A 26209-nucleotide genomic window follows, 5' to 3' on the forward strand; every position below is an offset into this window, starting at 1 on the left:
ACATCTTCCTCATGCTTGATGGTGATCACGATGAGCCATCACATGATTATCGCAATGGGCATTTTATTTTTTTAATCCATGACAAAAGAAAACACTTTTTTTTTTTTTTACTTTTGGTGGATAATAAATTATAATCACCACATCAGTGATATTTTTTAAAGCGCCCAAATGTTGCATTTGTGTCATATTCCGTGGGAAGACAAAGTGTGACTGTATTAACCTCACAGGTGGCCTTTTTTTATTATTGTGTAGGATGTCACTGTAATATTTCTATTAGGATTTATATATATATATATTAGACATACAGTATCTCATACATTAAATTAGTGAATTTATACTGTTCTGTAAATGCAAAAAAACCTAAATGTATTCAAATGTTTCCACTTATAATAAAGCATCTAATTCCACGTGTGTCATCATGCTTCATCTCGATCTGCCGTCCATCTGCGCTCGATTGCTTTTGACTTGATTGCTTGAAGTCGCGTCTCGCGGTCGGACTGCTCTGTAATCTGGACCTCGTGACCGTCGCCTCCACACTCACTCGTCATCATCATCATCATCAACAACAGTAGCGCTGTGAATCTGTTCAGAGGACTCTATCGAACCGGAGAGGACCCTGCCGACCAACACGCACACCCCGAGGAGGAGGCCACCATGGCCGCTCTGCTATGAGACATCGGGAGCCATGGCGGGTTGGCACCGGATAACCGCCCCGTCCTCGCTGCTCCACGTCGGTTTGTTGTTGTTGCTTGTGTCGGCGCGGAGCAGCGGCAAACCGCTTGAGGAATGTCCCGGGGGAGAGTCCTGCGAGCCCCGGAGACCCCCGGTGGTCCTCAGTAAGCGTTTTGTTTTCTTCTTCGGTGTTTGTTTCTCATAGATCAGCTCGGCGGCTAAGCTACAGTGGGCGATATCCAAGATGCGCCAGACTCCCTTCAGAATTTAACCGATTTACGCTCTCCTCGCGTGTCGCTAACGTTACACGAAGCTTAAAGTACACTTTAAAACTTTTAAAATTAGACTACTGTTCTGTTTGATAATTCGGCTGCAAAATATTCACCCAATTAGTCTATTTGACGTTTATATTTGTAAAATAAATGTTGGCCTGCCGGTCCCTTGTTTTTCTTCTCCGGGAAAACACCCAGCGTTGGTCGTAAGAGAACCAGCTCGTACGTCAAGATGTGTTTGAACAAAAAAAAAATACGTTTGTGCGGTATAGAAAATGTATTCGGCCATGTATTCGTCTTCAAGGAAGTGTTGCGAAATGAGTTGGGCACCCTAAGGGGAAGGAAAGGAGCTCTGGTATCGATTATTATGAGGGGAAAAAACATACTTACTACACACACACTATTGTTGACGTGCATTTGGGAGATTGATAAACATTTATATTTTTCCCATCATGATCTTCTGTTCAATAAGAGCTGTGTGTTTGTCTTAAGGTTGATTGTTTACAGCCGAGCAGTAGCGTGGTCATGTGACCGACAGCAGAACGGGACATCCCAGCACTGCAGCCAATTAAATTCCCAGGATAGTGACGTAATCTGGACCTAGATTTCCCTGGACTCTAATTTAATCCTACAAAATGTCATTTTTTAAATATACATTTAAATTCACAACCCAGGTGACAAGGAGACAGCAGGACGATATTAAAATATATATATTGAATGTCAAAATAATTGGAAGGTAAAGCATGCTTAAACCTTTAAAAGTGGCATTCAGACGTAGAGGAATCTGTTTCACATCTTAACAAAATGTTTTTTTACTGTATCACAGTTAAGACTTATTTTTTCTTTTTTAGTGAAAGACAAATAAACAATCTTAAATTAGGTCATTATAAATCATAAGATCCCTGTGTGTATCGGTTTTTTTTCACGTCTTTAACATGATGGTGAGCAAGACAACTTTTTCAAGATGATTTCTGATTTTTTTTTAAATCCAGATCTGTGATAAAAACCCATTACCAGTTTAAATATGTGCAAATCCTTTTTTTCTCCCCCACATCTCACTCCATTACTGAAGGGTTGTTGGGTTTAGAGGAATCTTATCTGTGTTTGGCTAAGTCTGGGTTTGTGTGATAAGAGCCGTGTAGCTGCTCGACCTACAACCATCTCTGGCTGTTTGTTCGTGCTTGTGGTTTAACAGCCTCGATGAAAAAAACATCAGGAAAGATAACGGATTGGTCTTCAGCCCAGAAGTAAACCTCCAGTTCTGAAAAGTGAAGCCAAATGCTGAAGTGCCTTAAACTGTCATTCTCTCTGCTGACCACCAGGGGGCGACTCCTCTGGTTGTATAGAAGTCTAAACAACTCCTAAAGGGGATGCTTTAGGGGGCGGGGCTTACCTGCTGATTGACAGGTCCATTTAGAGTCCACCAGACCAGAAAATGGTCCTACTTCTCTCTGCTGGCCACCAGGGGGCGACTCCTCTCTGGTTGTATAGAAGTCTATGAGAAAATGGTCCTACTTCTCTCTGCTGGCCACCAGGGGGCGACTCCTCTCTGGTTGTATAGAAGTCTATGAGAAAATGGTCCTACTTCTCTCTGCTGGCCACCAGGGGGCGACTCCTCTCTGGTTGTATAGAAGTCTATGAGAAAATGGTCCTACTTCTCTCTGCTGGCCACCAGGGGGCGACTCCTCTCTGGTTGTATAGAAGTCTATGAGAAAATGGTCCTACTTCTCTCTGCTGGCCACCAGGGGGCGACTCCTCTCTGGTTGTATAGAAGTCTATGAGAAAATGGTCCTACTTCTCTCTTGATGTATTATCTCAGTTAACATTGTAAACATGAGTTTATGGTCTCATCCCTAGTTTCAAGTCTTCTTCAATCCAGCATGATGTTCATTTAGTACATTATGGTCCATTTAGAGTCCACCAGACCAGAAAGCAGGGGATGCTTTAGGGGGCGGGGCTTACCTGCTGATTGACAGGTGTAAAGTTGAACCTTGAATTATAGAAGCTAACTTTGTTAGCAGCTTCACAACCAGAATCCACATGGATCCAGATCCAGTAAAGGTTGCTGCTTCAGGGCTTGCCTGTATGTGTCTTAATTGCTAATGCGGCTTGTTGCAGTTCCGGGGGATCTGGGAAACCAGCTGGAGGCGAAGCTGGATAAACCCAGCGTGGTCCATTACATCTGCTATAAGAAGACGGACACCTTCTTCACTCTGTGGCTCAACCTGGAGTTGCTGGTTCCCGTTGCCATCGACTGCTGGGTCGACAACATCAGGTATGTTCATTCATCAGTAAAGCTTGTTTGTTTGTTTGTCCATCCAACCATCCATACATCCAACCATCCATAACTCCAATCATCCATCCAATCATCCATATACATCCAATCATCCATCCAATCATCCATATACATCCAATCAATCATCCATCCAATCATCCATACATCCAACCATCCAATCATCCAATCATCCATCCAATCATCCATCCAATCATCCATACATCCAATCATCCATCCAATCATCCATCCATCCAATCATCCATACAATCATCCATCCAATCATACATCCAATCATACATCCAATCATCCAATCATCCATATACATCCAATCATCCATACATCCAATCAATCATCCATCCAATCATCCATACATCCAACCATCCATACATCCAATCATCCATCCAATCATCCAATCATCCATATACATCCAATCATCCATCCAATCATCCAATCATCCAATCATCCATACATCCAATCATCCATCCAATCATCCATATACATCCAATCATCCAATCATACATCCAATCATCCAATCATCCATATACATCCAATCATCCAATCATCCATCCAATCATCCATCCAATCATCCATCCAATCATCCATATACATCCAATCATCCATCCAATCATCCATCCAATCATCCATCCAATCATCCATATACATCCAATCATCCGTCCATCCATCCAATCATCCATCCATACATCCAATCATCCATCCAATCATCCATCCATCCAATCATCCATACATCTACTCTATTTTGCCAGTTGTATGGCATTAGACAGACAAGGAAATCTAATACTTTTATCTATTTTATGTGAAGATATGACAATGAAGTTTAATAATTACCATTCTGTGTAAAGGTGGCCAAACAGGTCATAATATCTTGCCTTTGCTGTGGTGTTTTTTGTGTGGAGGGAAAAAAAACATACTGTGGTGCAAATTCCAAAAGTGCAAATCCCCAGAACTGCTTGTCAACAGGATAAGGCAGAAGGCCGATGGGGTCAGTGACCTGCTTGACTCTGTGTGAACAGTCGTCACCCTAGAGTGGAGAAACTGACTTTTGAACCCTCGATGTATCAACGAGGAAGGAAACAGAGGGCCAAATACCATTTCTTTATAGCCTTTAACTCCGCCAGCAATGTGAGGAAAAAAAGACAGGTCCATTTAGAGTCCAACAGACCAGAAAGCAGGGGATGCTTTAGGGGGCGGGGCTTACCTGCTGATTGACAGGTCCATTTAGGGTGCAGTCGAATAGTCTATTTCTCTTAGGAAGCTTCCTAACTGGAGAAGTGACCCGGAAGTAAACAAGTGGCCGCCATGATAAGAGCTGTTCGGATTCTCTAAATGCAAAGGAAAGGAGCACCAATGCTTCCTTTCAGAGCTCCTTTAGCATAGGATGCAACGGACCTTCCTATACGAAAGGAAAGGAGATTACACCGACCCACAATTCTTAGCGAGAGCAACATTTAAAGTGCCGCACACCTCGGCCGTTCATGAAAACAAACAATATGCCTATTTACATATTTAACAATGACTTTCATGCAGACAGAGTAATTGGAATAGTGTTGATAAATGTGTGGACAGTGATAATAATTGAATGGTATTTTTTATTTATTTCAATCATGTTACAAATGTTTGACAAAAACGAAACTAAAACCACAAATGAAACGTAAATAAAGCAACGGTCAAACAGAAAGGAGGAGCTGCTGGACCTGAAGCCGGTCAGTGAACCAGCTGTTTATAAAACCAACATGTGGAGAAGTGGACGATGCGCTTTTTGTAGTCCATTATTGTAGTTTCTCCAGCGCAGACGCACGTCGGCCGGTGCCGATCATCAGCTGTCAATCATCATCAGCGGCCGCGTTATAATGACCTAGCTTAGTGAAAGTCCGGTCGGATTCTCTGAGCCCCGCGGTCGACTTTTCCTAAGTCCTTTTGAGTTCTCCTATCGCCTTTCCTTAACCCCGTGACGTTTTCCCCAGAGGTCAAGGAATAGGAGATAGGAATAGGAGTTAGGACCTTATTTTTTGACTATTCGACTACACCCTTAAGGCTGAGTTAAGCCCTGATTATGCTTCCGCGTAGTGATCACGCAACGGCCACGCAGTTGCTTGGAGACCGTGATGGTTCTGCGTTGGGTTTACGTGTCGAAATGCAATTCAATGCCACACCAGGGGTGCAGTCGAATAGTCTTTTTTGCTTAGGAAGGTTCCTAACTGAAGAAGTGACCCGGAAGTAAACAAGTGGCCGCCATGATAAGAGCTGTTCGAATTCTCTAAATGCATAGGAAAGGAGCTCCAATGCTTCCTTTCAGAGCTCCTTTAGCATAGGATGCAACGGACCTTCCTATGCGAAAGGAAAGGAGATTACGCCGACCCACAATTCTTTGCGAGAGCAACATTTAAAGAGCCGCACACGTCGGCCGTTCATGAAAACAAACGATACGTGCATTTACATATTTAACATTAACTTTCATGCAGACATATAGTAATTGGAATAGTGTTGATAAATGTGTGGACAGTGATAATAATCGAATGGTTTTTTTTAATTTTATTTATTTCAATCATGTTACAAACTTGACAAAAACTAAACTAAAACCACAAATGAAACGTAAATAAAGCAACCGGTCAAACAGGAGCTGCTGGACCTGAAGCCGGTCAGTGAACCAGCTGTTGATAAAACCAACATGTGGAGAAGTGGACGACGCACTTTTTGTAGTCCATTATTGTAGTTTATCCAGCGCAGACGCACGTCAATCGCCGGTGCCGATCATCAGCTGTCAATCATCAGCGGCCGCGTTATAATGACAGCTTAGTGAAAGTCCGGTCGGATTCTCTGAGCACCGCGGTCGACTTTTCCTAAGTCCTTTTGAGTTCTCCTATCCTTTCCTTGACCCCGTGACCTTTTCCCCAGAGGTCAAGGAATAGGAGATAGGAATAGGAGTTAGGACCTTATTTTTTGACTATTCGACTGCACCCCGGGAAAGGGCGCTATGGTTTTTGTAAAGACTGACCGACCGACCGAGACTCTTGGCATATATCGTCGTAAGCCTCATTATAGCGTATTTGTTTACTTTCCGGCTTTAAACGTCCACATTTTTTCAGAACTTGGTGTTTTATTTCTTTGTGCAAAAGCGAGAAGGTGCAAACAATAAAACGAGGTGAAAACAATAAAAGTAGCCTTTTAAAAGTTTAAATGGCGGTGTTTATGAGTGGAAACCGGATAGCCAGCTACATGGATCCAGATCTGGGCTACAGGTTTGTACTTATTTACTGGACGAGTGTTTTCCTCAACGTCGTCTTTCACATCTGTATGAAAGTTAACAAGTTTGGGAAGTTTAAACCGACAACGTGATTGTAAAATGATTTTAAAGGGGAAGTGTCCCCATAGTCTGGTAGTGTGACCACGGATGCAGAACTGAAGAACTGACACTGTGTGTGTGTGTGTGTGTGTGTGTGTGTGTGTGTGTGTGTGTGTGTCTGTGTGTGTGTGTGCGCATGTGTCTGTGTGTGTTTCTCTGTGTGTGTGTTTCTCTGTGTGTGTGTCTGTGTGTGTGTGTGTGTGTGTGTGTGTGTGTGCGCATGTGTCTGTGTGTGTTTCTCTGTGTGTGTGTGTGTGTGTGTGTGTGTGTGTGTGTGTGTGTGTGTGTGTGTGTGTGTGTGTCTGTGTGTGTGTGTGTGTGTGTGTGTGTGTGTGTGTGTGTGTGTCTGTAGGCTGATCTACAACAGGACCACACACAGCACCTCGTCCCCGCCTGGTGTGGACATCCGTGTGCCAGGGTTCGGACAGACGTACCCCCTGGAGTATCTGGACCCCAGCAAACGCAGCGTGGGTGAGTTAAAGGCCATAAAACCCAAAACAAGGTCCTCACAAAGACGGACAAACAGGAATCACAGTATGACTTATGTGTTTGTGTGTCTCTAGGCATATATTTCTTCACGATAGTGCAGGCGCTGGCAGACTGGGGCTACACCAGAGATGATGATGTCAGAGGAGCTCCCTATGATTGGAGGAAAGCCCCCAGTAAGAGACCCCATACACACACACAGGGATGTTAACAACCACACTTTGCTTACTCACTGTTGTCCTTTTTGCCCTCCATCAGATGAGAATAAAAAGTATTTCCTGGAGCTGCAGCAGATGATCGAAGAGATGGCGGAGAAGGGCGGCGGGCCTGTGGTGCTCATCGCTCACAGCATGGGCAACATGTACACGCTGTACTTCCTCAACCAGCAGCCGCAGGCCTGGAAGGACCGCTACATCAAAGCCTTCATCTCGCTGGGACCGCCGTGGGCCGGCGTGGCCAAGACGCTGCGTGTGCTCATCTCTGGTATGCGATGGAAACGGGTTTAGTGTGCTTATGTAGGGGGGGCTAATCCTGCACTTTGGGTTTTTTTTGTAGTAGACCAGAACATATCATTTCAACTTGAGCCAGAAATGTACGTGAGGCTGTGTCGCGAAAGCCACAGCAGCGCTGAGATTCTCCTCCTGTCGTATTCAACACACGTAGGCTGGTTTACTACAGCGGAACCCACAATAAATCATTTTGTTGGGATTTAATTGCAATAAACGGATCAAATAGGATGCCACAATAATGACAGGATGACAAAGATATGGAGTGGATAACTTCTTTTAAAACGCTGGTTTTCTGAATGGAGTCTGGTTGATGGGTGCTAGGCTACGCTAACATTGTAGCTGCTCCATCAACACTCCAAATAAGGTCATCTAGACATAAATACAGCAGAGACCTTGTTGTTTGGACCACAGACAGTCTCTGGTTCCTCCACATAGTCTGGTCTGGTCTCTGGACTAATGTGAGCTACTATCTAGACCTCTGGGGGACCACAGACAGTCTCTGGTTCCTCCACATAGTCTGGTCTGGTCTCTGGACTCATGTGAGCTACTATCTAGACCTCTGGGGGACCACAGACAGTCTCTGGTTCCTCCACATAGTCTGGTCTGGTCTCTGGACTCATGTGAGCTACTTCTCTCGCCTTCGTTCCCCTCGTTGGATTACTACATTACTTTAATTGCGTAAAGGACGTTTACATCAGATCCTGTATCACCAGACCTGAAACCCTGACGCACTCAGGACCAACCACTACGTTACACTTCTACTTTCACTTTGGGTCATGTGCTCCAGGTTTGTCTCACTGGGTTTTTTTTTAGTCTGAGGCTCGGTTTCACTTCTCCGTGCTCCGGTTTCTTGTCTCCACCGACAGGTGATAATAACCGCATCCCGGTGATCAGCCCGCTGAAGATTCGCTCCCAGCAGCGTTCTGCCGTCTCCACCTCCTGGCTGCTGCCGTACGCCCACTCCTGGCCCAAAGACCAGGTGTGTGTGTGTGTGGGGACAAACGCTTCTTTCCTACCAGGGTTCATTTCTTCCAGTCTTTCATTTGGTTTCCGTCTTTTCTCCCGTCCAATCCCAGGTCTTGGTGCAGACGCCCACTGCCAACTACACCGTGCTGGACTACGAGCGCCTCTATGCCGACATCGACTTCCAGGACGGCTGGCTGATGCGGCGGGACACGGAGCCGCTGGTGTCCGACCTGGTGCCGCCCGGCGTCGCCGTCCACTGCCTGTACGGCAGCGGCGTGGCCACGCAGGAGGCCTTCCAGTACTCGGACAAGTTCCCCGACGTGGAGCCGGCGGTGGTGATGGGCGACGGCGACGGCACCGTGAACCTGCTCAGCGCCGTGCAGTGCCGCCGCTGGGCCGGGAAGCAGACGCAGCCGGTGACGCTGAAGGAGCTGCCAGGCAACGAACACGTGAACATGCTGCTGAACATCACGACGGTGGCGTACATCAAGACTGTGCTGTTCTCCCCGTGACGTCACACACACACACACACACACACACACACACACACACAGACTGCCAAAAATAATTCCTCCTGTTTTAGAAAAAACGTAACATATTTAAATTTTGTAGAAAATTATAAATTAATTTTATAGCTCTAATTATAAGAATCTCTGTCACGTTTACTGTTAGGTGAGCTTAACGACTTTTCTATCGAACCCGAAGATTTTACTTAATCCAGGATATTTAGGATAAAAGGACACGTGTAATGTTGTATGTGCCACTTTTCCCTTAAATTTTAAAATCAAAGTTTTATTAACGTTGTGAAAGAGATTTCTGATCTCCAGATGTTGCTGTTTTTCGTATTTCTTTCTCAGTGCAGCAGGTCACATGTTTCAGTGGTTCATGAACACGTTGGATTTCTAGAGATTCTTTGTTTTTCTTTTTTTTTTGCTATTTTTTTAAATCTTTTTTTTTCTGTTTGTTTTATTTTTTAAGTTATGTTTTGGGGGCTGTTTTTGCCTCTTTTTTATTCTTTTGTTTATTTTTTTCTGTTTTGGTTTATCTTTTATTTAAGTTATGATTTTTTTTTTAAAAAAATTTAAATTTTTTTTGCTTTTTTTTGGGCCATTCTTTTGTTGATCTTTTTTCTGTTTTATGCACGAAGCTAAGTTTGTTTTTATGGTGTTTTGCATTTTACATGAACCCTAACTGGGATATGGATGTTGGTTTTAGTCACGTTGAAGCCCCTCAAAGGCTTAACGATGAGATTAAACTGTTTTAGACCAAAAACAAAAATAGAGCTTTGAATCACATCTTACAGTTAAGTAATATCAGCTCCAGTCATTGAGTTTGCTCTATTCATTGATGAAGACCAGAGGTGCAGTTGAAAGCTCCAGAAGAAAAAAAAAGCAAGTGGATATCTGGTTACAATGTGTTTTGTTAAAAACAAACATTTTAACAAAACTATTCTTAAAAAAAAAAAAAAACACCGTACCTCAGTTATAGTTACTATCATATTTTTCCAGGGCTTTCAACTGCATCTCATGATCTTCAGTAGTAGATCCACGACAGATTTATCCGTCGATGATCAGGAGATATTTTTTTTATTTCAAGCTCAATTTTCTTAAGACTTTAAATCGTATTTGTTGAAATCATCGTTTTTAGCATTTATGCACAACATTTGTCAAATTAAATTACCTATATATAACTGTAATAGGCTCTTTTTTCTTCACTTTCCGTGTAATAGTGCATTTTTGGTGGTTCTGTACCTGTTTCTGCAGGTTTTGGTTTGACCCGGGTTCTGAGACGGACTGGATTTACAGGCACAGATGAGGGGACCTTTTTTTATTTTTATGGTACAAATCTGAGCTTTGATTTTATTCTGTTGAGACAGACTGTTTAAAGTTTGACTTGGTGTCTTCAGTGATTGTAAAGTGCCATCCAGCCCCCCCGCTGTGTGCCAGACTAACATGATAGATATATAAATATATATATAGTGTCATATCTGCTGTGAACTATCAGAAATGTGTCCTAAACATGTGCTGCCTTCTATAGAGTAAAAATATTTCAAATATTCTTTTTTTTTTTAATTCTTTTTTTGTGTGTGTGTGTGTGCAGTAAACCTGGTAAACATCGTAACATCAGTTATTTTAACTGCATAAAGTTCTGACTTCTATGTCGGTGTGGGAAACAGCGAGACGTTTCATTACTGCTACAACTTCCCGTCATTGCACGCCGCCTCTTCACCCGCAGCTTCTCACATAAAGCTTTTGAGAACTTTCCTAGAATTAATAGTGCTCCAAACGTAAGAAACCAGTTGCAACTTTATTCATATACAGAATTAAAAAACATCGGCCTGGAGTGTCTGCGGTGGTCTACTTGTTAGGGCTCCAGAGGGAAGCGGAAGTTCTTGTTCCCGGCTCGGCAGCGCAGCTCCACGCAGTCCAACCTCAGCAGGAACGGTCCGTCCTCGTGGTCGTCTATCAGACGCTTCAACAGTAAAACATTAAAAAAGCAGAAATCAGCCAGTAAATTTTGTGCAAATCATTCAGTCAAAACTCCTGTAATTGAGTCCACGTGGTGTAGCTAAGGTATACAGTATGAAACCTAAATCCTTCGTGGATCGTACCTGCATCTCCTGAACGCAGCCCTCCATCGGCCCCGTCGCGTCTCCGACGCACCAGGCCAGACTCACGTGGAACGACGGATCCTAGAAGACACAGCGGAGGGAAAACTGAGGCTGCTTTAATGATATACAAAACACTGATTTATGATCATAATTATAATGGTTAAATCATATGGAACACTGTGCTGGGTAGAGATAATAATAAGTTGAATTTATATAGTGCATTTCCTGAAACCCAACAACGCTTTACACAATTAGAAAAAACATGGGATGATGTCATGTCAGGATTATCACTGCAAAAATTAAATCATACTGAATTAACTAAGGAACAACTATTTGTATTGCCCCACAGATACAACATTGTTTTAGTGATAAACAATCAAATAATAATAAAAATAATGATCATAAATCATGATTTTTTTGTATCCTGTATTTTAAAAAAGGCTTTATTCTTCACTTGTCCACCATCAACTTATTGTGGTGTTTTTTTTATCCCAATTCACAATAAAATATCATATTGTCCCATCTCTGGTGTTTTATTGTGAAAACAGCTAAAAATTTAAATCAAGAGCATCCCATTTAATTAACGTATTTGGAAGCTGCAGATTCTCAGCTGTGAGCACTTCAACAACATCACTGACCTTATAGAAGGTCTCCAGGTGAAACTCTGACATTGTTCGGTCCACTGCTTGAACCAGGTCTAATAACTGAGCATGCCCAGTGCACACCTCCATCCCCAGAAACGTCCTACGATTTAAAACACATTAGGAACATGTATCCATGTAAACAATCAGGAAGAGAATTAAAGGGACAGTACCTCGTCTTCTCAGCATTACAGTAGACCTTCAGTCTTCCTGCCGAGCACACAAACCTGGCAACCACAAACAGCTACATGAGATATAAAGGATCCTCTATGATGCTGCTCGTCTATGAGGACTTGAGCGGACCTCCTGCAGTGGACCAGACCCGCCTTGAGGCTCCGGGTGAACGGCTGGATCCAGTGGTGTCGGAGCACCACCGTCTGAGACAGGCTCAGGTGGAACTCTTCCTGCTGGATCAGAGCCACACCGCCGGCCCCCGCTACCGTGAACAGCTCCTCCAACAGGGCCCCGAACTCCTCCTCGGGATGGTCTGAGGAGAGAGAGGAGAGAGGGAGGGGAGGGAGAGAGAGGGAGGGGAGGGAGAGAGGGGTCCAGATTAGGTTGAACCAATGATGATGATCGCTGCATCGTCAGCGTCGCTGCTCGCTGGTCTTACATGGCAGATAAACGTAGGTTGCCCAGTTGCCTCTCTCGTGCTGGAAGGAGCGGACGCGTCCACCGTGAAGCGAGCTGTCGTCGGTCTGTGAGGTCACTTCCTCTGGAAACATGGTCAACAGGCACCCGGGGAGAGGCAACCTGATGAAAACAATAAATAATCATAAATGTCATGGTGGGAGGGGGCCCCCCAAATCAAATTCTGCTAAGGGCCCCTCAAAAGGCTTAGGCCGGCCCTGGGTTGACAAACCTTGTCAAGAGTTTCACATGAAAATTAACCACCATCCACTTATTATTAGTGGCTTTTTAAAATCACACACCTGGTTTTAGGAGCCCGTTCCGCAATCTTGTGTTTCTTCCTCGCCGGGTTGCCATGGTCACCGTCGTCTTCCTCTCGGCACTTTCGACTCAAACTTTGTTTTTTATCAGTCTCCGCTGCCGCCTCGCTCTCCTCCTCCGAGCTGCTGCTGTAGCCGACCAACATCCTGTGGCGTGAATGTGACAATCATTTATACATTTGCCAAAATATTAAAAAAATAGAAAATAAATTAAAAATCAAAAGTTTAAACACGTTTTTCTAGGTTTTAAACGTATTTTCCAGCGGGCTTTGAGCGACGGGGCCGGTATGACTTCCGCACAGTCCTTCACTTCCGGTGTAAACAACCTGTCCTAACCATATTCACGTCCGAGTGAAACACATCTCGAATCCCCCCTTCAGCAGTTTAACACTTCTGTTCAGTGATTATATGAGGAGTCTCTATTTGTGTTTTCTTCTCGGGCTAAAAATAAAAATGTGATTAAGATATTAGTCAAAAATGCACATAATGCCACGACAACGTTCAAAAGAGGTGACAAGTTCAGCTGAAACTGGAATATGTGATTATTTTTAATGTTTTTTTGTTGTTGTTTTTTTACTAAAACAGTCACGAATACTTTTAACTCATTATGAAAACGGGAATATATGTTAAAACAATGATGGAGTGTTCAATTAAAGCCGCCATACACTGTTCCGTTTGTGTGTGTGTGTGTCGTGAGCATGCCAATTAACTCTTGGTTTATTCATGTTCCCGTGCGCGGGCAGGGGCTGAGAAAGCTAGCCGAAATATAGCTAGCTAGCAATTTACAACCAAAAAATGTGTTTTCGCCGGCCCGGAGAATTCCGTTAGGAGCCGAACAAATGTAGAAAAACCGCTTGATTTTTTTTTAGCCCATTTTAGACACTCGATAATTTTTTTTCGGCCCGGAGACACAGCGCTCGAACAAGAGAGCACCCAGCGCCGTTTGCGGATGTGAAGAAGACGAAGAAGAAGGGGACTTGATGTTATTTTTTGGTTTGGGGGGGGGGTTGGGGGTTGTAACAGTTAGCTAACCCTTACGGATGGACTGGCGTTTATCTGAACGGACGCTCCAGGTACGTAAACGCGTAATTTCTCCCCCCTAAACTGTTTACACGCGCCGCTTACTAAAACAAAGGTGTCGCTATTATTCTTCCCGCGGCTAGCTATGCTTACGCTAGCGTTAGCTCGCCGCTGCGCTTCTTGTGACTGGCTGCGTTAGCATGTGGCTAGGCTAAGCTAGCTTGCTAACATTATCCCGATGTGATCTTTGCCTGGAGATGAAAAACGTTATGATGCGCAGACGCTGTCTTACACCTTTTTCTTCCTTTCTTTCTTTCCCCCCCTTTTTTAATTAAAACTACGAATTGTCGATTATTTAAATTTTCTGCAGACATGGGGTGGAACTTCATAACCGGCGTAATTAAGATTTAAACACACACACACAACTCTGCGTTTCGCGTCTTTACTCTGTATGGTAATGATCGATCACTGTGATTAGATTTCTACGGGGGGTATGTGACGTTACGTGTCATTTGTAAGGACTGATTCAAACACTTTGATCACTCTTCTGTCAACAGTCGCTCAACGGGAAGAATCTGCTGTGATAGTGTTAGTCTGGCACCTGCTGTCATGGCAACCGTATTGCAAAAAGAAAATTGCTGTGATGTGTTGCAAAAATCAAAACACAGATATTGTTTTGTTTTTTTCAACACACTATGTGTTGGATCAGTGGATGACATGATGCGACTCACCGTGATTCTCTCTTCCTCATGCAGATGCTGCTTGAAGGCTGAACGTGAACTGGAAGTCGATTTCCGAGCAGCTGCACTCCCCCCAAATCCTCCCTTACATCCTCTTCAGGTCTTCTGTTCAACTTCTAAAATGGAGTGAGTTTGTATTCTCTCTTTTCTAACAACACTGAATCCTTCACCACGTATATTTATTAAAAAATATGTTCCGATCTCCCTTTTCGCCACTGCAGTTGGGCGACACCGGCTGCCAAACTCAACCCGTATACCCGTGCCCGCATGTCGGAGGCCTGGCAGCAGCATGCGGTCGCTTCGCCACCGGTCGTCCACGCCATCCCTCCGGGAGCCGAGAGCACGTTGGGCTGCGCGGTGTACGGCATCGTGCTGCAGCCGGACGCCACGTCTTTGCAGCAGCAGCACGGCCAACACGGTCAACCGCACGCCGGGGGTCCACAGCACGGCGGCGGCGGCGGGCTGCACAGTCAGCAGCAGCACCCGGCCCAGGCCCAGCAGCCCTCCCTGCAGGTAGGCGCCGAGGGAGGACACAAATGTGCTGCCTGTGGCCATGATATCTCCCACCTGTCCAACCCGCACGAGCACCAGTGCTTGGTGAATCAGGACCGGTCGTTCCAGTGCACCCAGTGCATGAAGATTTTCCACCAGGCGACAGACTTGCTGGAGCACCAATGTGTTCAGGTGGAGCAGAAGCCGTTTGTGTGCGGCGTGTGCAAGATGGGGTTCTCCCTGCTCACCTCGTTAGCGCACCATCACACGTCCCACAACAGCACCAACCCGATGAAGTGTTCGATATGCGAGAAGACCTACCGACCCGGTTCCTCAGGGAACATCACGTCCACCTCCATCAACGCCCATCATCTGCGCAGCGACGGGGCGAGCAGCAGCTCCATCCTGCCGTTCCCCTCGGCCCGGGACCGGCCGTACAAGTGCTCCGTGTGCCAGAAGGGCTTCAAACACCTGTCAGAACTCACGCGGCACGAGAGGGTGCACACGGGCGAGAAGCCCTTCAAGTGCGATACGTGCGACAAGGCCTTCAGCCAGTCATCCCACCTGCAGCACCACCAGCGCACGCACAGCAGCGAACGCCCCTTCAAGTGTGCCGTGTGCGAGAAGAGCTTCAAGCACCGCTCCCACCTCGTGCGCCACATGTACGTGCACTCCGGCGAGCACCTGTTCAAGTGCAACCTGTGTGAGCTGCACTTCAAAGAGTCGTCGGAGCTCCTGCACCACCCCTGCCACCCGCAGGGGTCCCGCCCGTTCCGCTGCGCCACCTGCGGGAAGGGCTTCAAGCGGCCGTCCGACCTCCGGCAACACGAGCGCACGCACTCTGAGGAGCGTCCCTTTCACTGTGACGAGTGTCAAATGAGCTTCAAGCAGCAGTACGCACTGGTGCGCCACCGCCGCACGCACAAAGACCCGACCGACCGGCCGTTCAAATGCAATCTATGCGACAAGGGCTTCATGCAGCCCTCGCACCTCCTCTACCACCAGCACGTCCACGGCATGGACAACCTGTTCAAGTGCGCCTCCTGCCAGAAGGAGTTCAGCCAGTCGGGGGAGCTGCTCAGACACAAGTGCGGCGAGACGTCCAACAGCTCGCCCGACAAGCCGTACAAGTGCGACGTCTGCGGCAAGGGCTACAAGAAGAGCTCCACGCTGCAGCGCCATCAGAACTCTCACTGCCAGGAGAAGCCGCTCAAGTGCTCGCTGTGCGACCGCCGCTTCCTGTCGTCCTCGGAGTTCGTCCAGCACCGCTGCGACCCGTCGCGGGAAAAGCCGCTAAAGTGCCCCGAGTGCGAGAAGCGCTTCAAGTACTCATCGGACCTGAACAGACACCGGCGCGTGCACTCCAACGAGAAACCGTACAAGTGCGAGCACTGCAACAAGGGCTTCAAGCAGCGCGAGCACATGATCAAACACCAGAACACACACTCCAGGGAGGGCCAGTTCAAGTGTGTGTGGTGCGGCGAGCGCTTCAGTGACTTGGGCTCTTTGCAGGATCACACGGTGCAGCACACGGCCGAGGGAGCCGAGTACTCGGTGGCCCAGTGTTTATAAAGACTCGTCCTCTTGTCCTCTTGTCCACCGCTTTGTCAGCCTCACCATCTCCACATTTGCAGGACAGTCCAGGCTGTTATTATAATTATTATTGAAGTCATTCTCACCAGTGATACATCGAGGTGTATCTGCTTTACCAACCTGCCCAAACTTTAGTACCATCACCGTGTCATTCCATAACATCCTGAGCTTTTCTCTCCCTGCTCTTTACCGCTTCGTTTTCTTTTCTCCTCATACCTCTTTTATACCTTTTTATCTCTTCCTCACCATCAGACAGTTTAAAGCAGCGAAGAGGCTGCAACCTCTTCAACTGCCATCAGTCGTATTCATGTAGTCAGAAACACGTTGATCCAGCAAATCTCTCCTCATTTCCTTCACTCAGCATCGTCAGTTTAGGTGGATACATTTCTGTCTGGGATCAGCCTCTTTTTATTGTTTTGTTTTCTCTCTGATGACGTCTCTTCAGTTTCTCCCTCCTTCATTCTTCCTGTCTCGGCCTGCTGCCGTTCAGTACCAGAAGACTTGGATGTATGACACACACACACTCACATTCATTTGTCTTCTGTCAGGGTTTACATCTCCCCCACGGTGATACGGAAACAGGGCGGCGACTCAGTGTTTTTTTAAAGGTGCCAAATTCAAAGTTCAGAGCATTAATATGTCTGAATTTGTAATGAAGCACCGTTTTAAAACATATTTATGAAGTAGCCAGTAAACTGACTGTGAGGGGGAACATTGTGGTCGGATTTTGGGGATTAATTGTCCTATAGTGAAATAACTGAGGATTAAATGCGTGTGTGTGTGTGTGTGTGTGTGTGTGTGTGTGTGTGTGTGTGTGTGTGTGTGTGTGTGTGTGTGTGTGTGTGTGTGTGTGTGTGTGTGTGTGTGTGTGTGTGTGTGTGTGTGTGTGTGTGTGTGTGTGTGTGTGTGTGTGTGTGTGTGTGTGTGTGTGTGTGTGTGTGTGTGTGTGGAACCCATTTGTAACCAAAACACCAGTATGAAGCAGCAGCCGATCCCAAAGGTGTGTAGTTAATCATTTAAAAGAACAAATCCCTGATGATTGATGCCAACTCACCCTTCACCATAGACACATAAATATATATATTTCATACTAATATAGCGGTCATTCTGCTGCAGACGTCAGTGCTGTTCGACTTCCTCTCTCTCTCAGCCTGTAAATACGACAGATTCCTGAGTGAACTTTGCCCCCGACAAGTTGGGAACTTTCTTAAAGACTGTTTTTTGTATTCTTGCTCCTTTCTACCATTTGAAATGTTTTTTTTCTATTTTATTTGTAGTCCATGTGGTGTATCAGTGTGTGTGCGTGTGTGTGCGTGCGTGTGTGTGCGTGTGTGTGTGTCAAACGGGATCAGACCGGAGAGAATTGTATTAGAAATGTTTTACCAGAGCTGTGACTTGTTTGTTTGTTTTTTTTAGTTACTAACCTTCCCGGTCTGTCCCAGCTGTTTTGTTTAACAGGATGAACCCGTGTGAAATATTTTCCATGTTTTTGAAAGAAATATTTATACTGTTGATAATGTCCTGTTACGTTGTCTGAGCGAGCGACGCCTCCCTCCTCTCTCCGAACGCTACGAGATTCTAGTTGAGCTTCAGAGAACAAGTCGGTTTAGCTTCCTTTCCCTGTTCATCTGCAGACCTAGCCTCTCTCTGCTTTCTGTCTCCTTCATCTTCGACACGTTTTTTACACATTTTTTACTGTATGTTGTTTTTTTGCCCCTCCACGTTTCTTCATATATATATTTTAATTTTTATTAACCTTTAAATTGATATGAAAACTCTATATTTCTTCAAAGAATGAATGAATAATTCTGGAGGGTGGTGGTGTTAAAGTTGAATAATACAACGCAGACACATCAGGAATCAACAAGGGTGGGTTCATATTTGCCGAGAGGTGTTAATTGGTGCTGGAACGTCATCAGATGTTCACGACGGAGAGAAAACCTCACGCTTTAATGTGGAATAATGATAATAGTGCGAGTGAATGTTTGAGACTTGCAGCGCTGGTTGGGAGCGATTCTGGGTTTTAAGATTTTAAAAATATACTCCATCCATCCGACACGCAGTCAGGGAAAGGCGAGGAAACGCTCCTGTATAAGCACAAATTTAATAAATCCCCCCCCCCCTCCCCCATCTCTGTATTTCAAACGGTGGCTTCAACGGAAAAACGTCAAAGTGTGGTTCTCCTTCTCAGTTTCAATAAATGAACCCGTCAGACCCTGGTGTCTCTTGCTTGTCCTGCATGCTTGCTGTGTTAGTTCCTCTGTTCTGTCCCTGGGAACCGGTGCCCCCCCCCCCCCCTTCCTCCCCCCCCCCCCTCCACAAAGCACTGTTCCCTCCTATATCTTTTTTCAAATTGTACTGTAGTTTATGTGAATGATGTTGGAGAAAAAAAAAAGAAAAGAGAAAAAAAAATATTGTGGCGACGTACAGTACGTGTACATTTCATACTGAGATTATCTGTATGTATCTGGCATTCAATTACACACAGCACTAACAAATAAAACTTTTTTCATTTATAAACCATGAGTCGTGAGATTATTGAAGCGGGAGATTGTTTTAAATATTAATAAAGTATCAAAATGTGTCTGATACAGAATGATAGTGTAATCATCAGAAGTATGTTATATTACTGATGCATAAACATGTGCTCATCACGGTGGAGATAATTTTCATTAATTGATATGCTGTTGGGAATGTAAAGCAATATCAATAATACCATCTAATATGTTGTATACAACAATCTTTACAATAAAGAATACACTTGGTAGAGTAAAAAGTGCAATATTTCCGTCTGAAATGTAGTAGATTAGAAGTATAAAGTGCCTTAAGAATCTGTCACACAATCTGTTGTTGATAGTCAGCTGGTTTCATATCTGGCTACGACACAATAATTATTATTATTACATATCTTGTCATTTTAAGGCTATTATTCATTATTCAGTGTCAAAGTGTTCTGCCTCCATGCTACCTCCCCGCACTAGGGGCGCTGTTGCCCCCGGGAAGCTCTGCCGAACGTCGCATCCCCTCCTCGCAGCCAGCGAGCGGGCTTCACATCCGGGCACTCTCGCTCCGCTTCAACCGCGCCGCTGCTTCCCCTGCGCTCTCGACCGGGGAGGTCTGTGCGGCTGCAGTCCCGAATCCCGGGACCCCCCTTTCGTCGGAGTCTGGTACCAGTACCGGGGCCCTCCCCTTCCTCTCCCTCCCCCCACCGAGACGCTGCTTCCCCCGGTCTCACATGACGCGAGCCCCGCCGATGGTGGTGCACGGCGGCGCGCGCTCCCCGTCGGTGCGACATCTCCGCGCGGAAGTAGCATCGCTGGCTAACGTTAGCTAACAACTCTGCTGCTGCTGCTGCTGCTGCTCCACCCCCCTCCCTCCCCCTCCCCCCTCCACACACCCCCCTCCGCTACCGATCCAACAGCTGATTGATAGCTACAACACTGGACCACCGAGGCCAGCCTCCCCCTCTTCCCCCTCCTCCCCCTCCTCTCTCCCCGACCCGTCCATCGGAAGCCCACCACCGGCTCGCTCGGATTTTAGGCGCCCGGAACGACAGCTGCTTCCAGAGTTGATATTTAGGGGTGTTTCTCTCCTCCTCTGTGGCCTTTTAGGGGGTCCGTTTCCTCTCTACCTCAACGTCCCGATGGCTCCCCGCCCCTGTGTGTAATCTCAACCGCCCCCCCTTCTTTCCTTCCGATCCGAGCTCCACCGACACCGGGCTCTGCTGCCTCTAACCATCCGAGCAAGGAGCGCTGCTCGGCGGGCACTGATTGCGCACGAAGACCCCCCCCCCCCCGGCTGCGGAGGGAAACCAGCTGACTGACCCGTTCACACCCACCCAGTCAGCAAATCCACATCCAATCTCCGTGACCCCCCATCCCCACCCCCCTCCAAAAAACACCCCCAGCAGATCTCCGAGCCACGGGTCTCGCCATGCCGGGTCCGGTGGCCGGTAGCAAGTCCCGTGTGTACGCCGACGTGAATACCCTGAAGAGCCGGGAGTACTGGGACTACGAGGCCCACGTGCCCAACTGGAAGTGAGGACTTTTTAAATATAAATACAGTTTGCTGCAGGTTTTTGCGTGGTTTGTGACCACTGCGGCTAATGTGTGCATGTGAGGAGGAGGAGGAGGAGGAGGAAGAGGGGAGGACGTGAGGCAGATGGGTGACTATTATTACACATCTAGCTGTGAGGGTGTGATGACACCCCCCTCACCTCCATCTCTGCCCCCCCCCCCCCCCCCCCAAACACACACCTTCACCCCCACCCTCCGTTTTCCTCGAAATAACTAACAGCTATCACATTTCATTGCATGCTGATGCTGAAAATATCTTTATTTTTTATTTCTCACGCGAGCTCTGCACATTGTTTCCTCTCCTGTCTGTCCCCATAGCAACCAGGAGGACTACCAGCTGGTCCGTAAGCTGGGCCGAGGGAAGTACAGCGAGGTGTTCGAGGCTATCAACATCACCAACAACGAGAAGGTGGTGGTCAAGATCCTGAAGGTGAGAATATTATTAAAAGAAGACATTTGAAGGCGTCACCCCGGGCTTTAGGACATTCTTATGATTATTTTAAAAGTATCTTTTCTGATGATTTTTTGTTGATGATTTTTAATTGATATATTAATTATTTGTTCTATAAGGTTTACAACTTTTTCCTTTGGGAGACCAATAAAGTGTCTTCGATATGTATTAAATCTACTGTAATTCACTACGAGAGAAAAGCAATACCTTCTCACATTTGAGAACCCGTAGCCCTCAAATGTTCATCCCTTCTTGACCTGAACGATAAATCGATGATCTCGATAACTGCAGATTAATGTATCTCCTGAGCCTCGCTGCTCCGGCTCGATCCTTTTTTTAATGGAGAATGATCGTCAGCCCTGAAACACGGCATGATGCAGAGGAATCGATACATTAGAACAATTAGACGATGTTTTGCCACAGTCGCGAGCAGGAGAGCAGTAACGGGCATCTGTTGGGCCATTTAGCAGGGATAATAGCCCTTTAATTAAAAGTGGGATGGGTAATGTTTGGGGCTGGCGCCATGGCGACGCAGGCGACGGAGTAGGATGAAAGAGGAGAGCAGTTTCAAGATCGGGAGTCAGAAGTAGCAGCAAAGACGCAACTTCTCTGCTTTTGACTTTTTTTGTTTTTAGCCCGTGAAGAAGAAGAAGATCAAGCGAGAGATCAAGATCCTGGAGAACCTGCGAGGAGGAACCAACATCATCCGGCTGGTGGACACGGTCAAAGACCCCGTGGTAGGTCAGCTGATGGCCTGAGGGGATGATCGGTGAGGGCTGGAAGAGATTCACTCGCTCTGTCGGTTCATTTTCACACACATCGGCCACAGAGGCTGTTATGAGACGCTTATGTATTTATCTATTAATTTATCGATCGATAGAGAGAGAGGTGGAGGGATGTAGAGATGGAGGGATGTAGAGATGGAGGGATGCAGAGATGGAGGGATGTAGAGATGGAGGGATGTAGAGATGGAGGGATGTAGAGATGGAGGGATGTAGAGATGGAGGGATGCAGAGATGTAGAGATGGAGGGATGTAGAGATGGAGGGATGGAGGGATGTAGAGATGGAGGGATGTAGAGATGGAGGGATGTAGAGATGGAGGGATGTAGAGATGGAGGGATGTAGAGATGGAGGGATGTAGAGATGGAGGGATGTAGAGATGGAGGGATGCAGAGATGTAGAGATGGAGGGATGGAGGGATGCAGAGATGGAGGGATGTAGAGATTTAGAGATGGAGGATGGAGGGATGTAGAGATGGAGGGATGTAGAGATGGAGGGATGTAGAGATGGAGGGATGTAGAGGTGCAGAGATGGAGGGATGCAGAGATGGAGGGATGTAGAGATGGAGGGATGCAGAGATGGAGGGATGTAGAGATTTAGAGATGGAGGATGGAGGAATGTAGAGATGGAGGGATGTAGAGATTTAGACATGGAGGGATGTAGAGATGGAGGGATGCAGAGATGGAGGGATGTAGACATGGAGGATGTAGAGATGGAGGGATGTAGAGATGGAGGGATGTAGAGATTTAGACATGGAGGGATGTAGAGATGGAGGGATGCAGAGATGGAGGGATGTAGACATGGAGGATGTAGAGATGGAGGGATGTAGAGATGGAGGGATGTAGAGATTTAGACATGGAGGGATGTAGAGATGGAGGGATGTAGAGATGGAGGGATGCAGAGATTTAGACATGGAGGGATGTAGAGATGGAGGGATGCAGAGATGGAGGGATGTAGACATGGAGGATGTAGAGATGGAGGGATGTAGAGATGGAGGGATGTAGAGATTTAGACATGGAGGGATGTAGAGATGGAGGGATGTAGAGATGGAGGGATGCAGAGATGGAGGGATGTAGAGATGGAGGGATGTAGAGATGGAGGGATGTAGAGATGGAGGGATGTAGAGATGTAGAGATGGAGGGATGCAGAGATGGAGGGATGCAGAGATGGAGGGATGTAGAGATTTAGACATGGAGGGATGTAGAGATGGAGGGATGTAGAGATGGAGGGATGCAGAGATGGAGGGATGTAGACATGGAGGGATGCAGAGATGGAGGGATGTAGAGATTTAGACATGGAGGGATGCAGAGATGGAGGGATGTAGAGATGGAGGATGTAGAGATGGAGGGATGTAGAGATTTAGACATGGAGGGATGTAGAGATGGAGGGATGTAGAGATGGAGGGATGCAGAGATGGAGGGATGTAGAGATGGGATGCAGAGATGGAGGGATGTAGAGATGGAGGGATGTAGAGATGGAGGGATGCAGAGATGGAGGGATGTAGAGATTTAGACATGGAGGGATGCAGAGATGGAGGGATGTAGAGATGGAGGGATGTAGACATGGAGGGATGCAGGGATGGAGGGATGCAGAGATGGAGGGATGCAGAGATGGAGGATGGAGGGATGCAGAGATGGAGGGATGCAGAGATGGAGGGATGTAGACATGGAGGGATGCAGAGATGGAGGGATGTAGACATGGAGGATGGAGAGATGGAGGGATGTAGAGATGGAGGATGGAGGGATGCAGAGATGGAGGGATGTAGAGATGGAGGGATGTAGACATGGAGGGATGTAGAGATGGAGGGATGGAGGGATGTAGAGATGGAGGGATGTAGAGATGGAGGGATGTAGAGATGGAGGGATGGAGGGATGTAGAGATGGAGGGATGTAGAGATGGAGGGATGTAGAGATGGAAGGATGCAGAGATGGAGGATGGAGGGATGCAGAGATGGAGGGATGTAGAGATGGAGGGATGTAGAGATTTAGACATGGAGGGATGTAGAGATGGAGGGATTTAGAGATGGAGGGATGTAGAGATGGAGGGATGTAGAGATTTAGACATGGAGGGATGTAGAGATGGAGGGATGTAGAGATGGAGGGATGTAGAGATGGAGGGATGTAGAGATTTAGACATGGAGGGATGTAGAGATGGAGGGATGTAGAGATGGAGGGATTTAGAGATGGAGGGATGTAGAGATGGAGGGATGTAGAGATGGAGAGATGGAGGGATGTAGAGATGGAGGGATGCAGAGATGGAGGGATGCAGAGATGGAGGGATGTAGAGATGGAGGGATTTAGAGATGGAGGGATGTAGAGATGTAGAGATGGAGGGATGTAGAGATGGAGGGATGGAGAGATGCAGAGATGGAGGGATTTAACGGAAGACAAACAGCTGCTGTGCGTTCGTGTCACAGACGGATCTTTAAAGGAAACAGCTGCCGACATGAAACGAGGCGTTTAAGGAAACCAGGGATTTCTGGAGAGAAGACAGATTACGTCATCACTGTGTTGACTCTCCGCTGGGTGTGATGATGACGTTGAACACAATAAGCCGATGATGGTGGTGAATCATCCGTCTTCATCCGTGTGTTTGACTGACTTCCTCTTCCCTCCCTGCTTCCTGTCTCTCTGCGGTGGCTGAACAGTCCAGAACTCCGGCGCTGGTCTTTGAATGCATCAATAACACAGACTTCAAGGTACAACTGCATGCTTCTGGGGGCCGTCGGGTCTTCGGGGTCTCTGTTCTCAATCAAATTAGATCCTGACGTAGGTTTGTGTTTTACCTGCAGGAGTTGTACCAGAAGTTGACAGACTATGATATCCGTTTCTACATGTATGAACTACTGAAGGTGAGATTTCATTTACAAAACTTCCTTTCAATGTTGATTTAATGGCTTTTTTTTAGAGTAAAACTGTCATTTTAGATCAAATAAACACATGTTGTGTTGTGTGTGTTGTGTGTGTTGTGTGTGTGTGTGCCAGGCTCTGGATTACTGTCACAGTATGGGAATTATGCACCGGGACGTCAAACCGCACAATGTGATGATCGACCACCAGTTGAGAAAGGTAGGGGGCGCTCTATATAGTTATATTTTTCTTCACACACTCTGAATATTAATTAAAATATCAGAATTTCTGAGCTGAAATGAAACCTGGCCTTTGAAACATCACATATTGTGCACCTATTCAACAAAATGTGCAGAAAAAAGGACAAAAATATCAAATTACTTCATATTTTACTGCATCTAGTCAAATGAAAACTCCTTCCAAGTTTAAGTTTTAGTTGAAAAAAACAAAAAAATAAATATTTATTCATGAATATTTATTTGTATTATTATGTCAAAATCCATTCTTACTCTTCCTGACAGACACATGTGACGTGTGTTTACATCAGGTAGTAAGTTAAGTTCATTATTGTGACTGAAATGTGCTTTTTATACATAAAGTTTGTGATTGTGCACTCCCAACATCGGCCAGCAGGGGTCAGCAGGCTCAAATGGATGTGAATCAAACCCACAGATGACAACACACACACACACCTATGACAGTGTGTGTGTGTGTGTGTGTTGTTAATCATGGGTTTTAACAGTTTGCACTACGTTGCTAAGTGCGGTTGAATGTGATGTGTGTGCGTTTCCATAGCTACGCCTTATAGACTGGGGTTTGGCGGAGTTCTACCACCCGTCCCAGGAGTACAACGTCAGAGTGGCCTCACGGTACTTCAAAGGCCCCGAACTCCTGGTGGACTACCAGGTAACACACACACACACACACACACACACACACACACACACACACACACACACACACACACACATACACACACACACAAACACACACACACACCTTAAAGGTCTATAAATGTGTGTTGTATGTGATGACATCTATGATAGAACAGAGAAAAGAAGATCTCCATATTTGAGGGACTGAAAACAGCATTTTCTGACATTTCTTTATGAAAAATGACTTTTGATGATGAACAGATGATGAAAATAGTTGGTGATTATATTTCTGTGGATCTGTTAGTGGAATTAGTTTTCCTTTCATTTGTGGTCCTTCTGTAAAAAGCTGTCTCCAAACATCATGTTGGTTGTTTAGAGGACAATAACATCTCATTTAATGTGATGAACAAGTGACATAATAAGTAGACTGAATACTGACCATTGGATTGATACAAATATGGAGTTTACCACAGCTGGAAGGGGCTGGAAAAGCATGGAAATGCACCTGGAAATGCTTGAAAAGTGCTTGAATTTGACTTTGGAGAAGGTGGAGGAACCCTGATTTATGCAACAAGATCTTATAGTTTAC

The 26209-nt window shown here is 46.0% G+C and overlaps 4 protein-coding genes across 6 annotated transcripts in view; 3 read left to right on the plus strand and 1 right to left on the minus strand.

The window, feature by feature from the left end:
• The first annotated feature begins 515 nt into the window (after positions 1-515).
• On the plus strand, positions 516-10237 carry pla2g15 (phospholipase A2, group XV). Its single transcript, XM_084016744.1, has 7 exons — positions 516-836; positions 3063-3219; positions 6933-7051; positions 7144-7242; positions 7325-7549; positions 8442-8554; positions 8652-10237. The coding sequence occupies exons 1-7, from the start codon at positions 686-688 to the stop codon at positions 9051-9053; spliced, it is 1266 nt and encodes a 421-aa protein (XP_083872870.1). The 5' UTR covers positions 516-685; the 3' UTR covers positions 9054-10237.
• On the minus strand, positions 10143-13075 carry usb1 (U6 snRNA biogenesis 1). Its single transcript, XM_084016758.1, has 7 exons — positions 12726-13075; positions 12407-12546; positions 12097-12280; positions 11967-12020; positions 11791-11896; positions 11153-11233; positions 10143-11013 (listed from the first exon to the last, which is right to left on the minus strand). The coding sequence occupies exons 1-7, from the start codon at positions 12887-12889 to the stop codon at positions 10906-10908; spliced, it is 837 nt and encodes a 278-aa protein (XP_083872884.1). The 5' UTR covers positions 12890-13075; the 3' UTR covers positions 10143-10905.
• Positions 13076-13481: 406 nt separating this feature from the next.
• On the plus strand, positions 13482-18807 carry znf319b (zinc finger protein 319b). Its single transcript, XM_084017236.1, has 3 exons — positions 13482-13816; positions 14519-14629; positions 14725-18807. The coding sequence occupies exons 2-3, from the start codon at positions 14625-14627 to the stop codon at positions 16565-16567; spliced, it is 1848 nt and encodes a 615-aa protein (XP_083873362.1). The 5' UTR covers positions 13482-13816; positions 14519-14624; the 3' UTR covers positions 16568-18807.
• An 837-nt stretch (positions 18808-19644) lies between these two features.
• Positions 19645-26209, plus strand: part of csnk2a2b (casein kinase 2, alpha prime polypeptide b) — a 9529-nt gene continuing 2964 nt past the window's right edge. For 2 of the 3 annotated variants that reach the window (XR_014597675.1, XM_084016752.1), the window contains exons 1-7: positions 19647-20625; positions 20983-21094; positions 21751-21852; positions 24544-24594; positions 24688-24747; positions 24881-24964; positions 25541-25651. Coding sequence is in view for 2 of the 3 variants with exons in the window: in XM_084016752.1 (XP_083872878.1) it covers positions 20522-20625; positions 20983-21094; positions 21751-21852; positions 24544-24594; positions 24688-24747; positions 24881-24964; positions 25541-25651 (624 nt within the window). In the remaining variant the exon portion in view is untranslated. Of the gene's footprint in view, positions 20626-20982; positions 21095-21750; positions 21853-24543; positions 24595-24687; positions 24748-24880; positions 24965-25540; positions 25652-26209 lie in introns of all 3 variants that reach the window. The other variant, XM_084016753.1, reaches the window with a different exon arrangement.

This window comes from Eutrigla gurnardus, assembly GCF_963514095.1.
Source record: "Eutrigla gurnardus genome assembly, chromosome: 9".
Lineage (NCBI taxonomy): Eukaryota > Metazoa > Chordata > Actinopteri > Perciformes > Triglidae > Eutrigla > Eutrigla gurnardus.